Below are 17,159 nucleotides of genomic sequence, written 5' to 3'. Positions count from 1 at the left end.
CGCCAGAGCAGCGCTGCTTGCGCCTCCACAGCGGCTCCGGCGCTCCCGTAGCCCCGCCCCGCTCGGCAGCCCCGCCCCTCCCGTGCGTTCGCTTCCGGGGCGCGCGGCGGCGCTGCGGTTTTGCTTCCGGCGCCGTCCGAGTGCGGCTGGCTGGCTGGCTGGCGGACGGGCGGGCGGCGGGGCGCGCCTGCGGGGCGGCTGAGCGGGGGGCCGGGCCGGGCCGGCATGGGGCGGCGGCGGCCGTGGCCGTGAGGAGCCCCGGCCCGGGCCCGCCGGAGGCCGGGCCGGGCGCGCGGGCAGGCCGGGGACATGGACAAGCTGACCGTGATCTCAGGATGCCTCTTCCTGGCCGCCGACATCTTCGCCATCGCCAGCCTGGCCAACCCCGACTGGATCAACACCGGCGAGTCCGCGGGTGGGTCGGCTGCGGGCGGGCTGCGGGCCGTCGCCAGGCGCCGCCCGGGAACTCCTCGCCCGGCACGCGGGGCCGGAGCGGAGCGGAGCGGGGTCTGGGCACGCGTCCGGAGGCCACGGGCCGTGCCGTGCCGGGTCTGCGGCCTCCGGCGCCGGTGCGGGAGGGCGGCAGGAGCAGCTCCCCGGCTCTGGCGGCTGCTCTGGGCGCAGAGGCCCCCGCGCTCCTTCCAGGACGGGCCCGCCCCGGACCGGCCCTGGGCGCGTGGAGCGCGTTCCTCTGGCGGGCCTCCCAGAGGCGGCGCCGGGGCAGGGCTCGCCCAGCAGGGGTTCTTGGGTCCTCCCGGCCCTGGCCCTGAGGGAGGCGTTCTGCCGCACACGTGTGTGCGCTGTGTGTAAACAAACACGCTTGCAGCTCTTCCCTGGGTGCGGAGACATCACGTGTTTCCAGGCAGAAAAAGAGTCTTGTGTTGTGTTAAAAGACTTCTGCTGCCTGCTACCCTGAGGAGTTGGGCGCACGTAAGAAGAGCCCCGCTGGATCAGGCCCAGGGCCCACCCAGCCCAGCTTCCTGTGTCTCACAGCGGCCCACCGGACGCCTCAGGGAGCACACCAGACAACAAGAGACCTGCGTCCTGGTGCCCTTCCTTGCACCTGATGCAGCCCGTTTCATAAGTGTGCATTTATTTTCACAAGCACATGTGTGCACTGGTATAGAAAAACACCGGAAACCTGAGCACTGGTGTTCAGGAGCCTAATTTTCTGATCTTCGGAAGGTGTTTTCCTCTCAGTACCTGTGTGTGCATAAAGGAGGGGAGGACTGCTGCATTTTGTCGTGTTGCTGGTTGACCACTGTTGGAAACAAGACACTTGACTAGATGTATGGTTGGACTGATCCAACAGGGATCTCCCAGTGTTTGGAAATAAAGTATTAGAGTTCTTTCGCCCATCTTGTTGTGTTGCTACATCATTTTAGTTGAGAGGGAAAGGTATGAGGCACACTCTGTTGCAGTTGGCTGTGGAAACCACAGATGGAAGGAGTGAATGTTTGAGGGGTGTTGCTTGGTCTGCACCTAGAGCAGTGATTTTCAACCTTTTTAATCTCGCATCACACTGGCAGGGCACTAAAATGGTCAAGGCACACCATCAGCTTTTTTATAATTGACAAGGCACTTTGTGCTGTCAGTGGGGGCTCACATCCCCCAATGATCCTATTGATAAATGACCCTCTCTCAAATTCCCGCGGTGCACCTGGGGACCATTCGTGGCATACCGGTGTGCCACGGCACAGTGGTTGAAAATGGCTGACCTAGAGGAAGAGCCAGTGGGGAAGGTGGAGGGGGAGCGGTGTAGTCCTGCATCCTTCATTTGGAAGAGTTGGATCCATGACTGGGAACTGCAGAGCTGGAAAGGGCTAGAGGTCCTCACCTAATGCTGGAATCATCCAATTTATTCATTTCTCCTGACTTCCAGCCTCAACTAATCAACCTGTAGGCCACATTGGCCCACGGTTGAAGAATAGGTGCTTTGCCTGGGGTAAGATTACTGAGCGCTCTACAAGATTACATTACACTCCATAAAAATTGTTCTAACATTGGATGTTAATGGGGGCTACAGTCTCACAAAGGGAGAGAAGCACGTGTTTGTTGTAAGTGTGCAGTTCCAGTGGCACCTGTGGCAGAATTTTGTAGGCTTGCAAGATAAACAGTAACGTGAACAAATGATCTCTTCACTCATCATGTTGGGGAGCGATATAAATGTTGATTGTATCTTGGGTTTGCTGTTACCGTCTTGTAAAAAAGAGAGAGAGAGAAGGTCTGTGAGTGGGTTGGCACACTTGGCTGACACAGATGATGGCTTATAAATACGTCGTTCAGAATAAGACAGCACGCAAATGCCTTCCTTAGGGTTACTCCAGCTGAAGAACTGTTTCATCCTCTGTCAACAGTACAAGTTAAGGGGCTGGACCAATCCAAGGATGCAGGTCTGTGAGTCCCAGGTCTTGCAGGTCTTGTTCTCCAAACCGAACATTTGTGCTGTCGACGTGTCCAGGATGGGAATGAGAGACAGAGGAAGGGGCCTGCTTAACTAGGAGAAGACAGAATTTGACAATTGTACTGGGGTGGGGGGGGGAAGCATGTCCAGTGTATGCGGTCACAGTGTTAATGTAGTATCTTTTTGGTCAGCCAGTTCTGGTACCTGTGTTTTTTATAAGACAAGGAAGAGATGGGCTGTACTCAGCCATCACCTCTTTGTATCAAGGCAGCTACACTGGAGTTGTGGCAAGAGAGATTGTGAGGTAATTGATTTTATCTTTGTTTCATTGTGATGAACCTGAACTGGATCGCTACTTTGTAGACAGGATTGTGCATAGTAGCCAGCTGTGAAACTTCACGGGGATGTCAGCTTGCGTTTGATTAGTGCTGGGGTCTGTTTTCTGTTTTGAGTTGTAACTGGCAACTGTTGTGGGTGTATGTGGGTTAGCCTGCCTGAAATAAGGACTTGCATTGCCATACCAGAGAGTGTAACCAGAATAGGCTCCAATACTTTGCACTCCTTTCCTGGGAATAAGCCCCACTGAATGTAGTAAGGCTTACTTCTGAGTAGATATGCCTAGGCTTGTGCCATCAGTTAGTGTTATGGAGCACACCAGGTTTTTGTGCAGTGGGGTCTGCCTGAGAGCTTAAACTGACTTTGGACCATATGGGATACTTCATCTTTTTTACAACTTTGATGCACTTTAATTCCATTCCAGTAAATAATTGAATCTACTGATATTGTTCAGTCTCATAAGGGGGGGGAAAATGAATTGCCTGCAAAATGTTTAAAAGGCTCCCTAAGTGTTTCATTTAAAGGTGGGAATGGCCCTCCTTTTTGGATCACACCCACCTTGGCAGCAGCAGCTTCAGGTGCACTTACAGTGTGAATGGTGTTCCTAGTGTGTGCTTGTCCTTCAGTCCTTGGATGCTTTTGCTGTGCTTTGAAAGGTCTGTGTTGCGTCTTGTTTAGAACAGAAGCTGTTTAAATGCTCAGTTGTGGTTCTGGTTGCATTCTTCTGTCCCTTCTCCAATTTCCACTATTATTTTTCTTGTATCTGCTCCCTTGGTGTCTTAATGTCCTTGGGGGACTAAATTGTGAGTTGTACACACACCAGCACCTGGTCCTCAAAGCACTAATAAGGCACAGAGACCACTGCCGTTGAACAGGAGCAAAGTCAGGGATCCAGGTCTTTTTTTGATGATGGAGTTGCAAAACGATGTGGTTGGCCTCAAGGTTGCCATTAGGGGGTGGAACATGTATGGCCGCAGGCAACTTAATTGTCTTGCTTCAGGAGTTGTCTTGTGCTTTGCTTTCTAATGCAGTAAGGATGTCACTGATATTATGTGTTGGTATAATTTGCTCCTGGCCCTCATGGCAAACAGGTACTCCTCTTTCTTAATGCTTGCTTTTAGCCTCTAAAGACTTCCCAACGTACAACTGTAGGCGTAATTGTCTGTTTATATTCTCATTTATAAAGCATTTCTCTGTTCCTTCTGGCTGTTTGCTTCAAGGCCTCCCTGTGGCAGTGGTGGTTGTCTGTTGCTGCCGGTGCTTTGCTGGAGCATGAGGGTATGATCAATAAAAACTGTGCAGCAGCGGTCACGTTAGGCAGCGTGGCTGTCCTAAATAACCAGCCGTTATTTTTGGAAAACAGTCGGCAGGGTTAATTTTGTAATATCCACAGAAGTGAAATACTGTGTACAAATCAGACCTTGTCATCCGTGGATTTTGCACCTGTAGATTTGATTCAACGAGGGTCCCTCAACTCATGTTGGGGTCTGACCTGTACCCTCTGAATGTGAGCAGAGCTGTGCTCCATTCACGTCGGGAGAGTGTTCAGAGGCCATGTGCTGCCTTCCCTTAGACCCCAGAGGGCATTCTGAGGGCTGAATTGGCCACACGTGTCCTCCCCAGGCCTCAGAACAGGCTCTGGATGCAACTAGGACACAGCTCTGGTCGCAGTCTGGGCTCCCTGACCTGCAGATTTGCTTATCTGCGGATTTCAGCATTCTCAGGGATTCTGGGAACAGACCCCCGTGGATGCCGAGTGCAGCTGCACTCCTTTGTTTTGTGTGGAGCCCTGGCAGTGCTTGGCTTTGGAAGGCACAGGTGGGCATCAGGGCATGCTCACCTTGCAGCTGGGCTAGGAACCTCAGGCTTTTTGAGCTGTGAATTGCCAGTAAATTTGGTGGGGTCCTCCATACCTCTGGTGAGGATCAAGCCATCTCATTTCATACACGAAAAAGGACACATTCTCACCTGAATAGAATGGAAGTGGTTGTGCATCCTCGGAATCCGTGGTCGGTCACTTGCCAGTGACAGGTTGTGGTGCAGAAACGGCCTGCTTTGTAGCGGCCTTTGCTGGCTTTTCCTGGATGTTGGCACCTGGCTGCTCAATCCCGCTGGGCAACTTTGCAAAGTGGGGCTCGCTCAGAGCCGCTTGGAGATGCAGTTGTGGTTTGAGGCATGTTGTGCTGTGACTTGCGTTGCAGGTCTCGCTGAACTGCTGCTGATGCTTCGGTGCAGTTTCTTGCTTTGCAGGAGTGGCCTTACTTGCTGTCTTCATTTCAGTAGCCGTGTCAGCTGTCAGTAAGAAGTTCTGAATCGTAATGAGAGTTTGAGTGGCCTGCTGACACCTTCCTGACACCTGCTGGCCTCTTCCAGCGTTTTAGGCCATTAATCCAGCAGTATGGCCTGGGGATGGTTTGCTGCACTGTGTGGCTAGAGTGGGTGTCGTCGTTGTGGTGTGTGTGATTGCAAAAGTTTGACGTTGGCAGGTGAGCTAAAATATAGAATAGGTCTCTGGGTGAACTCCTGCCTTGGCCCAGTCTGACAGCCCCTGAACTCTTTCTTTCACTCTGGCTTATGGGCCTGGATTCATTTGCCTTTTGGGTTGTCACGTTGTCCTTTCTTTCTTCTGCTGTCTCTGCCTTCTGGTTTGGCTTAGTTGTTGGTGATTTTTTATTGTGTGACATCATCTTGGACCCCTCCCCCTGGGCAGAGGAAGCCCTGAGCTCCTGGGAAGCCAGGTGGGGCAGCAAATTCAAGGAGTGTTTCTTCTTCTTCCCTGGACTGACCAAATGGCTTTTCAGGGAAGTGTGTGGGCAGGACTCACGGCAGGAGCAGCTGTGGGGCTGAGTAGAACCAAAACAGAATGGCCAGACAGTGACGGGGGGAAAAAAGACCCTGTGCTTGAGAGCTGCAGTTTATTTTGGGATGTTGTCTGAGGTAATTGGACTGAAGGGCTTCCTTGGGGGACACAGGTGCTTCATGTGCAGCTCAGTGAGAAGTGCACCAAAAACAAACACATGGAGAATCTTTCTTCCCCCCTCCCCAAAGGCCTTGAGTCAAAACACCCTCTGCTACTTTCACAAAACTTCCCTGCAGCAATTGGATGCCTGCATTTTCCTTCACTCCTCAAGGTCAGTGGCAGGCAGGCAGACAGGTGTCCAGTGACCCACTCACTTGCACTCTGCCAGATTGGTCCTTGGGCCAAATGTCCTGTGCTGCATCCTGCAAAGCCAGGGACGGTCTGGGCCGAGTTCCCTTGTCTCCTTCTTCCGTACACTGCTGACATCCACCCTAGTTCAGGGGTTTCTAGATGGCTTCTGCCTCCCCCTTCCGGATCCCATGTTGTTGAATGCCTAGAATCCTGAGCATTTGTGCCGCATTATGGTGTCAGGGCGGAGTGATAAAGACTTGGAGGATGAGTTGGGCGATGATGGGTTCAGTGCTGGCGAGCCCTGGAGGAGAGTCTGCCAAAAGAAGGGTGGCTGGCAGGGGAGCTTAATGCCATTGTCACCCATAGTTGGCTAGGAGTTAATGTCTGGCACAAACACTTGAATTTTGCTTCATCCGCCTTCATTGTGTCTCCAACAATGTTTTAAAATGTGCTGTATTGAGCGGTATGATAGAGAGTGGCGATGAAAACTCTCAGCACTTTGGCAGAATCTGTAATGAAATTGACCCGGACACGCTTTATATCGTGCTTAAAGGCTCCTCCGGTGGCAGCCAGTTTGTTGCTGATGGAAATGTAAAGTTCTGTGGACACCCGTTGTTGTTGTAGATGAAGTGGCTGTCTTTGTTCCTCTGGCGAGAGGCATGTAAACAGAAGGCCTTGAGGTGCATGGCAGGTAGAAGGATTGTGGCTTGATGTGTGTATGAAAAGCACACACACATTGATTTGCTGGGAGTAGCAGAACAGCGGTTTGCTGGGAGTAGCAGTTCTTGGCTCAGGCAGACATTCTGTTCCTATATTCTGAATGAGAAAATAACTTGTGCACCTTTAGATCAGAACATAGATTTTTACTCTTTGAAGTCAAATAAAAATGTGCTCTTTAGCCAGAGGGCCACAGATGGTGGTTTTATTTTTCAGATTTTTATACCATCCTTCCTCTAAGGAGCTCAGGGTGCTTGCTGTATGTCCTTTCCTTCACCCTGTGAAGTGGGTGAGAGTGACTGACTCACAGTCACCTAAGAATCTTCATGGCTGAGTATGGATTTGAACCTGGATCTTCCAGTCTAAGTCCAGCACCACAACCACTACACCATCCTGGCTCTGTTGATTTGGTTTGCTTGTCAACATTGTTTGTGGTCCATACCAATCCCCTTTCTTCCCTCAAGTCCTTTGGAGGGTACAAAGGGCTTAAGAGAGAGGCAAGATTCCCCCCCCCCCCGGTTTGCACTGGGATATGGTGGTGGTAAGGAACAACAGGAGCCTCTCTTTAACTTCTTTTAAAAACTGGCAGTACAAATGAGATGGCTGGAAAAAGTGGCCTGTGTGGTGCCGAATGTCCTGCTTAGCAGAGGGCACATGGCTCATCTTGTGGATTGGTGGGTACCTGCCTGTGGTGTTGGCTGGCAATAATTAAATGCAGGATGTAGCCTCATCCAGGTTATTTGCATTGCTGATCTTCACCTGGTGGTTCATGGCCCCCAAATGACCTAACCCATGGACCTGCTGTAATCTGTTTCAAAAAGATCATTGACTTTCTGGAGAGAGTGAGAAGAAACGCAGAAGGATAACACATTAAGGAAGCTTTGCAAGTGAGGATTGCAGGTGGACAGTGGATCTGGAAATTCTGACTTACACATACAATACCTTTTATTTCCAAAAATGCGATACTTGAAGGAATGAATTAGTAATGCAGCCAATGAACACGGTGCCAGTCACACTGGGCAGTTCCAAAGTTGGAATGACTTTTTTGAGAGATGATGGAGCCTTTTGATCTGTATGTGTCAGTGGAAAGGTCCAAGTTTGAATGTAACAAACCACCATTTCTAATAAACACCTTTTGTTGTAAGTCTTGGGTTAACCCCCCCCCCCCCGCAGGCTTCTTTCTTTGTAGCAAAACCACAGGATGTTGTATTTGTCTTTCCCCCTGAGTGCTGCAAACTACCATAGTATGTGTGTTCACAGGCCAAGATCTGATCCTGGTTTGTGAACAAAGTATGGTTTGCACAAACCACAATATTCCATATTTGGACCAAGCAAGAAATTGTGGTTTGTTGCAAAGCTCTGTGGTTGGAAGCTCCTCCCCTCCTCCTGTTGAGTGCAGAGAAGGAAGCGGGAACAGAAGGCAGCAGCATGTGAGTGAGCCTGAGGTTTGTTGCAGCTCCTGCTCGTAAACAACAAATGTCTGTAGTGTTTCCATCCAGCCAGTGTCTTCATTGCTCTTGAACATGGTCTAGTTATTTGTGATGGGGAGGGGGTGTATCAAAACCATAAGCAAATAATTTGAATGTGCTCAATTGAATTGCAGTTGGTTTAGAACACCAGAAAGAATTGACGCACATTTGGGGGGGGGCGGGGGAGCCCCTATTGCTGGTTTGAATTTGGAAGTAAACAAATCTGGGAAGAGCAAGGGCTTGCAAAGCTGGGTAGATCTCACTGGGGAAAAATCAGTGTCTTCCCCCTTGGTAAAATGGGTGGGCACACACTGGCAGGTTTTGAACACCTTGAACTAGAGATTGAGAGAGCTCTTGAGAACTCTGCCTTTAACTCTGTATGAGGTCCTTAAGTTTTGCATTTGAACAGAGCAGGCATTGTGATCTGTGCTGTGGTTAAACCTCTGTCAGATATGCTGCTCTCTTGGGTGAATGACCTCTCTCACAGCAGGCCACTTGGGTGAATGAATTTGGCGGATCCCAGGCCCTGACTGGGGGTACATAGGCACTGCCCTTCTGCTTTTTCAAGTGGGTGGACTGAAAAAAACTGAACACCTGAAACCTGTGCTTTTTAACTGTGCTTTTTCATCTCCTTCCCCCCCCCCCCAAGCCATGTCATGTTTCTTGACTGTGGCATTTGTGCCTTCAGCAAAGTACTCCTGTCCTGTTTTATTTATGTTAGAACCTGTATAATTACTGTCCTTCATTGGAGCCTGACCTTTAAGTGCCCCAAGTCTACCTGATCACAAAGTTTCTTGGTTTCCTGCTGTGACTGTGGCGGGGCGGGGGGCGGCGGCTTAACCTTGCTAATGGTAGCAAGGCTTTCATCTTCAATTTTGCTCTGCTCCTCTCCAGGCGACAGTGACTTCATTAGTGTTTCTAGAGTTATTAGTGATGTTTCCAGCACGCCATAGGTATATTCTGCAATTGAATATATTGCCATGAGAGAATTAGCATCTCTCATTTGGTGAACCGATTTTATTGAGATCCTGTTGTGATATTCATTGATAGTGTCTGCTGATGACTTTGGCAATCCCAGAACGAAGCGGTGAGTTGCAGGCAAGCGTGTATATCCAGCTGGATGCAGGATGTTCGGTCTTGACTGATATTCTTGCATGGATGGAGTGGGGCAAATGTGGACTGGTGGTAGGGCCCAGAGAAAGCCTCCTCCCGCTCCCACTGGCCCAGGGCCACTGGTGGTCTTTCCAGCAGAGTTGTAGGAAAGAAGTTGTGTGTTGCTGCCTCGGGCAAAGGCAGGGTTGTCTCTGGTTTTGATTCCTTTTGAGAGCGCCTGCTTGGAAGACTCTCCAAAACAAGTGGAGTGGAAAGTGACATGGAGCATCTTCTTGCCTTTCTCTCTTTCTCCTTCAGCCCGTGTGTGTGTTGGCTGGTGTTCAGTTTCCTTGGTGCTTTTGCTGATCTTCAGCCTGGCCCCACTGAAGGCTATTGCTCAGCAAGGCTCCCTCCCCCTAGCTGCAGGAGCATTGGTTTGCTTCCATCTGGAAATGAAGTGCGTGCCCCTCCCCGTGTTGCGCCTGGCTCTATGACCGCGCCCCCAATCCTCTCCTTGAATTCTGGCTCTCTTGCTTGGCAGGTGCAAAGAAGACATTGCCAGGCTGGGGGAGGGGAGTATGGGCAACTTGGGTTCTCCACCAGCCACTCCCCAACCATGGTGCAAACCCAACAGTGATGTCAGTGTGAAGGAATCCAAGAAACAGGCCTGAAGGGAGAGGATTGCTCTCAAGCAGGCTGTGTCTCCTTGTGCAGATAGCGAGCTGCAGCAGGCTGCCTGCCCCTGGCAGCGCATTTGTTCCAGCCCTTCCCAAGAACTGGGAGTGCTTTCAGAGCTTGCTATAAATCATGTTACGTTGCCTAATGCAGAATTGATGAGCTTTGGTCCAGCGACGGATCCCAAGCAGCTTGGCTTTCACTCTCTCAAAGACAGCCTTGCAGCTACCAGGAGGGTGGGGGGAGGCCTTCAGAAGTCAGGTGGTGAGAGCCTCTTTGCACTGTTTCCCGTGTGTGTGTGTGTGTGTGTTTTAAAGGGAAGAAAATTAAATTTGCACAAATCGTTTATTGCCGCTTTGGTGTGATTTGCTGAACTGAAGTGGCACTTTGTCTGAGTGCCAACAGATGTCTTGCCAGGGCTCAGCAAAATGCAATCTGTCAGTGACTTCTTGTGGCTTATTAAAAGCATTTGTGCCGTTTTCCTCTTCCAGGCAGTGCTTGCATGTGAATGGGATTATATAAAACTTTGGCTTGTGTCTTTGCCAACGAGAAGAAGAGCTGTGGGTCAGTCTTCTAAGCTTGGCCTACTTTTTCTTCAATAGGTAATGGAGGGACAGCTTGAGAGTTCTTCATGGCTGACTTTCTGCCTGTGTTGCTCTTGTGGCAAGCAGCAAAAAACAATCCACTCTTGCCTTCTGCAGGAGGCAGGAGTTGGACTGACAGCTGTGGAGCACCTAAAGTCAAAAATAGCCCACTTAAACTCTTGTAGTTGCAAGTCAGCTTACTGGAGACAGAGCCTCATTTGTCATGGCTAAGGGAGCCCTGTTCCTGGATATGTTCTCACACCCTCCCTGTTGTCCTTTTAGACACCGGCAAAGTGTGTCCTGTTCTCTTGTGCCTTTAGCGCAGCAGTTTTCAGCGTTTTTCTTCGCATGGCATACTGACCTCTATGGGCTTCTCTGTGGTCTTTGCCTCTTGTGAAGTCACTTCTGGCTTCCAGGAGACTCTTCCAGGTTCTACAGCTCTGTTTTTAGGGTACTGTCTGTAGTAACAAATTGCCTGTCATCTTAGACCCAGCAGAGGGAAGAGGGACAATTCAACAACAACAACAACAACAACAACAAACCTTTATTAGGCATATAGACAGACAATTCCTTACTACAGTTACCCTAGAAACAGAGCCACAGAACCTGGATGGGTTTTTCGAGAAGTTTCAACCTCTGTGCTCCAAGCTCCCATGGCACACCCTCAGACCTTTTGCGGCAGACCTCTGCTCCATGGCACACTGGCTGAAAATGGCTGCTATAGCGGTTTTTAATATGCAACTTGCCTTTTTGCTGTTTTATGGCATTTGCCCCTTTTTTAACCCTGTTTATGTCCTGTCCGCCATGTTGTTTCATTTGTGATTTTTAAAAATGTATTTAGTGGTTCTGTTGTAAGCCTCCTTGTGGCTCTTCTGTAACAGAGGAGGTCATAATAACATATACAAGTAAATAAGTGTGGGGTGGTCACTTGTGTTACCATCAGCAGGTTCCAGTTCCAAGCTTTTGTGTGTGCTTATTAGCCTTAGGTGCTAAAGTGACCAAAATCATGTCAGAGAAACATTACCATGGTGATAAAATGCTTCAACGGAGTCTACTTTAGTGTTAAGATCTGAGAGGACTGTCCTCTTATGTATCCTGCTGCCTTCAGAAGTTTATCTGGTCATCTTGATGGTGGCCCCCAGGGCGTGGAACTTGCCGGCTTGTAATATGTGCCAAACCCTCTCCTTCCGCAGGAGATTGAAGATTTGGTTCTTCTCACAACATTCTCTTTGCTTGTTGGTCCCTCCTGGTTGTGATGTGTGCTCGTTGCTTGAGTTCCAGTAGCTGCTTGTGCTTTATTATGTGTTTTGTGTTGTTTCTTTTGTATTTGCAAGTCATTCCATGTCCTCCGAAAGGAAGAGTGGGATAATTTTGTATTTAAGAAGAAAGCGTGAACATAAAACTCTGAATGGAATAATGTGGGCCCCAGTAATATATCAACATATGGTCTGGCAGCTATTTGCAAGTGCAGTAGCTTCTGTTTTGTCCAGTTTCTCATGAAGTCTTTTGAGCTGTGGGCACCTCTGCCCTGATAAAGATCATCTACCCAATGAGAATAGCATCTGGTCTTGATACTGTTTGAAGCTTGAAGAACTCTCGCCCGTGAGGAGCCGTTGAGCTGAGGCCAAAGCATTGACTCCCTGCTGCAGCTGCTGGCCTTTCTCTCTGAACTCACCTCCTTGCCCCTTGGCTCTGTGGGCACTGGGGGAGAAGGCCCTGCACCTTTTTCTTCTCTGTACCCCCAGCTTTGTGGCTACCAGCTGCACAGTTGTCCTTCAGTGGAACTTGCAGGGTTTTCTGGTGGTGATTAGGAAAAAGTTTTAGGAAAAAATTAGTCGCCTTGGGTGCCCTTCGGGGAGAAAGGCGGAATACAAATCAAATCAAATGTGTTTCATAATCCTACTTCCCTCTTTTTCTTTTCCTGGCAGCCCTTTGCACAGAGTACCTGCCTCTTTCTCTCTGGAATAGGAGCACAGAGCAGGCTTGAAGGTGACGGGTCAAATAGATCAGTGGTCTTCAGCTTTTTTCATGCCACAATCCCAATAAATAAATAAATGAAGAATGAGACTGGGGACCCACTGCCACCTCCCAAGACCTGATTTGCCCCCATGGCATGTGGCTCGCGAGCTGCGGTTGGGCCACCTGTGGTATAAACACTGTTGTTGGAATAGCACCCCTAAATTCCTATTGTACTCCTGCCGCTTCCGATTGTGACAGGTTCCGCAGGAATGCCCTGGAACGCTGTAGAGGAAAATGGCTGCGAAAATCAAGCCCAAGAAGGAGAAGGGAGTCCATCAAGGGTATGTGTGTGTGTGTGCACACTTATGCCAGGACTAGTGCAGCAGCCATGTCTTGTAGTATGTGGAACCTTGTCCGTGTGGAGAGGTAGGGAGTGCTTCATGTCCTTTCAAGGCTTTCTCCCTGCGTTGGACCTTGCCACGTGTGCCTTGTTGGACTGGTGGTTCCCTTTTTCTTGAACTTCGTCATGGAGGCTGCATTCCAGTGTGTCTTCACACCAGTTCTGCTGCTTAAGCCATTTCTGCCCAACATTGCATATACCCAAAGGGACCAAATGTGTACACCTGTGGGCTGGACAAAAATGAATTAAGCCACCCCTTGACAATTGCCCTTTTAATCCAGTCCACTTTACTTAATACTGGTGCTCATAAGAACAGAAATGTGGGGCAAGTCAGATACCCAAACCCTGGGGCACACCACGTCCTCTTCTTTTTCACATTTGTTTGTATGCACCTATAATACTTTTTGAGGAAAGCAGGCTGCCCTTCAGGGTGAATGTGTTGTGTAGTGGTATCTTGTTTACATTCCTTGCCTGGACTTTTTCCTTTCTCAGATAGCTCTCAAGAAGAGTTGTGGTGCTAGACCAGTGCCATTACCATGGTCTTCCAGTCCACTTGCCCAAGTCCAGTGGATGAAGAAGCTCGGAAGCTGAAGTCTTGGGTTCAAATTTAGGCAGCCTTTGTGAATGTTTTACTTTGTGTGCTGTGGTGCCTGGTTGTGCCCCAATATGTACCTGTGCCTTGTCCCTTACAAGCTAGCTACTGCAGTGCCATAAAGCCCCCATCTGACCTACTTAACCTCTTAATTACCTCTTCCTGTTCCCTCCATCCGAGCTGTGTTGGGTGCTTCTTGGCAACCCAGGCTGGTGTGCGGTAGTTTGTTGCACTGTAAAGAAATTGAAAAGCAGGCAGAGCCAAAGAAAATCATCTTGCGCTCTCAAGACATTAGTAGCAGATGTTCTGATAGCATTATGAAAGTCCTAGTTTACGAGCAAATTAAGTCAAACTAAACCACATTGGGGCCAAGCACCTCATCAGATCAAATTGCATCGCTGCTTGCCAACCGTGATTTATTTTATTTCTTTAATCAATTGTGACCATTTCCCTGTCAACTTTTTGACAGGCTGCTTCTTTTGAATTCAGGTGTCTTGCTTTCCATCTCAAATAGGCCATGATTTTAACACCTTTTGTATTTTGTGTTTAGCAGGATAACTTGGCAGTTTCCAGGAACAGAAACGGAGCTCCAGTTTCAAAGTGTGAAAATGCTGCATCTGTGCATGTGGCCTTGTTTATGACACTTTCCACAGTCCTGGGGTTTCCTTTCTGCTGTTCAAACTAGCAAATCTTTGAGGGGTTTTTGTTAAGTATGTTCAAGCCCGTCTGCATTTTGCAGTAAAAGGTTCACAGGGCATTTTGTTTATTCGGAGTACTTTGCAGCATTGTCGAGAGGGCAGAGTCTCGATTGGTGCTTGCAGGCAAACGTGGAAGTGAGAGGACTCTAGTAAAACAGGCGTTGTTGCAAAGAGTGGGCGCTTGTGGTTGTAATGTGCTTCCCTTGGCTCTCCTTGGTGTGGAATGCCAGATGACACACACCCCTTGCTCCCTCCCTTTTGGATCTGGTTTGAAAGGCCCAGCTTGGGGGATGCCTCCTGAGTTCTCTGGCTCCCTCCACCCGAGTGCTGCGATGCCCACCATGTGCCCGTATTTGAAAACCAGAAGCTTGTTCTGCCTTCCCCGCTGGAGTTAGTGTGATTGTTGGTAAATGAAGGATTGTTGACAGGCAACACCATCCTTTGCGCTCAAAGCCCATTTGCGCCACAGTGGTGAGGTTGTCTTGGCTTGCTTGCCAGCCATTTATGTGGGTACTGCGTGCTCCCCATTCTTGTTCCATCTCTCCTGGCTTGCGTAGGAGACTTGTCCTTCAGAAGGGCCCAGAGTGGAGGAGAGGAGATTCAAGGCTGGCAAGACCATGTGGTGAGCCACACACTCCTGTGCCTCGCACCTGTTCCTGAAGAGCAGCGGTCTAGGAACCAGCTTGCTCCTCGTCCTAGAGACGTGCTCCCCTTCTTTCCCCCCTACCTCTTTTTAGAAGATTGCGTCTCCCGTTTTGAGAGCTGTGGCTCTCTGGCTTTTGATGCTGGCTCACAACAGGGATCACATTACACTTCTGCATGAGACCAAAGATAGCTGCATGATGGGGCACATAGCAGCTGTGTGGTCACTGCAGCTCATGGGCTGGAACTTGCTCTCTTAGGAAGCTTGGGCTTGTTGCATGTATGCTGCTGAAACGGCTGGGCTCAGGTATCGGGGGGGGGGTGACTGGCTTAAGACTCTCCAACCCGCCAGGTTGCTGCTTCTCCCCTTTCAGTGTGTTGCTCTTCCCAAAAGGGTGGCTCCAGATCTTGGTGCCGTTTGTCTCCAGGACATCATTTTAAGACCTGGGTTACACTGACCTGAATTGGGGGTGGGCTGCAGCTGTTACATTTGCCTTGGTAATGCTCAGAACACTGTTGCTATTGGTGTGCGTAGAGCATTAGTTACATAAGCAACCTGACCAGGTCCCTGCTCCCAAAGAGCAAACAATCTGAGGAACCTTTGCTGTATTTTTATTAATGAACTTTTGTAATGCAGGGTTCATACTTGTTCCCTAAACTGAACCAAAGTCCCTAAAAGACCCTTTTAAAATCCTAGATCCCTAAAAATGGGTATATGAAATTTCTTTTGAATAATTTATGTAAACTTTTATGATGATCAGTAAAAAATTTTAGGCCGTTTACAGCAATTTGGACCCGATGTTGTATTTCTCCTGGAGGCATTTTCCAGACACAACTAAGTTTTTCTGAACTTTTGACTTGAAGCTGAGGGCTTCTTTATTATTAACAGTATTTATTAACAGTATTTATATACCGCTTTTCATCTAAAAGTTCACAAAGCTGTTTACAGAGAAAAATCAAGCAACTACTGGCTCCCTGTCCCAAAAGGGCTTACAATCTAAAAAGATGCAAATGAATACCAGCAGACAGCCACTAGAGCAGACAGTGCTGGGGTGAGGTGGGCCAGTTACTCTTCCCCTGCTAAAAAAAGGAGCACCCACTTGAGAAAGTGCCTCTTACCCAATTAGCAGCTTCTTTACTTTTTTTTACACCAGATACCCAGCTCCAAATCGTTGGATGATCTCTCCCAGTGGTTTCATGGGGACAGTATAGAACCTGTGGCACCCCAAGGGCCAAGGTGCTGAACAGGAGTCCCCCAGTACCACCATCTGGGATCTATCAGCCAAGGAGGAGTGGAGCCACCACTAAATGGTGCCCCCCAGTCCCCAACTCGGCCAACCAGTCCAGAAGGACACCGTGTTCAGTGGTGTTGAAAGCCACTGAAATGTCCAAAATGACCAGCAAGGATACACTTCCTTCATCCAGTCCTTATCCACCAAGATGACCAAAGCTGTCTCTACCTGAAGCCAGACTGAAAGGGATCCAGATAATCTGCTTTATCCAGAACCCTCTGGAGCTGAGATGCCACCATCCACTCGACCACTGAGGTCTCTATCTATTTTGGTCCCTTTTTGACCTGAAAGTGCCCTAAAGTCCCTAAAATAGACCTGAATATGGAGTTTGAGCCCTGTGTAATATGCGTCACTCAACGGTTATCACACAGATCTTTTCTGACGCACCTTACTGCCGCATGTGTCCCAGTTTGGAAACATAATTCATCACAACTTGAACGTTACCAATTTGGAGGGTTTGGGGGGAGCGGAGATCAGAGACCAGGATGCTTTTCATAGAGCTGCCCGAGTGGAACTTCATGGGCATTCCAGAATGCAAAACCATCAGTGATGCCGCAGTGGTGTTCCTCTGCTCTGTTTGCTGGGTGAGTTGCTAGCTAAAGATGGAAAGAGACGGAGGAATATGTGAAGTATCAGGAATGCTTCTTGTGGATGGGGTGGCAATTTAGCAGTGACAAATGCCTGTTTCCGTCCTCCCTCCATGGAGCAGGCCGTGGTGCGTTATCAGACTTTTTGAGTGTTGAAGAACAGTCAGAAATGAAATTGAAGAGGTTCTGATCTGTTCAGATCTGACAGTGCTGGCCTCTTAACCTGCAGAGCAGGCAAGCTTCCAGAAGCCCCAGTGCAGCAGCGCCTCTGTCTGTTTATGCTGTATTTAGAGTGCTGTTCATATTCTCAGCTCCCAGTTGAGGGGACACAGGCAACAATTGACTCCATTCAGAACAAAAGGAGCAAACAAAAAATCCTTGGAAAGGTCTGCAAACATGTCCTTGCTCTGCACACATGAGTCTTGTTAGCATCCTCGTTAATCTCAATGTAAACCGATTGTTCTTTGTGTGTGTGTTGAATGGAATCCATATTTCTCTTGTCAAAGAACACTTTAATTGCTAACAGAGAAATTTCCACACTTCCATCCTGCTCTTTTGTGA

General features: G+C 49.1%; 1 protein-coding gene across 1 annotated transcript in view; it reads left to right on the top strand.

Annotated features, from left to right (window-relative positions):
* Positions 1-258: 258 nt before the first annotated feature.
* Positions 259-17,159, top strand: part of MOSMO (modulator of smoothened) — a 31,644-nt gene continuing 14,743 nt past the window's right edge. Inside the window, exon 1 of the mRNA XM_066609439.1 lies at positions 259-415. Coding sequence (XP_066465536.1) covers positions 310-415 — 106 coding nt within the window. The 5' untranslated portion in view covers positions 259-309. The remainder of the gene's footprint in view (positions 416-17,159) is intronic.

Source organism: Tiliqua scincoides, chromosome 13 (genome assembly GCF_035046505.1).
Source record: "Tiliqua scincoides isolate rTilSci1 chromosome 13, rTilSci1.hap2, whole genome shotgun sequence".
In the NCBI taxonomy this organism is placed as follows: Eukaryota; Metazoa; Chordata; class Lepidosauria; order Squamata; family Scincidae; genus Tiliqua; species Tiliqua scincoides.
This window is presented reverse-complemented; position numbering and strand designations above follow the sequence as displayed.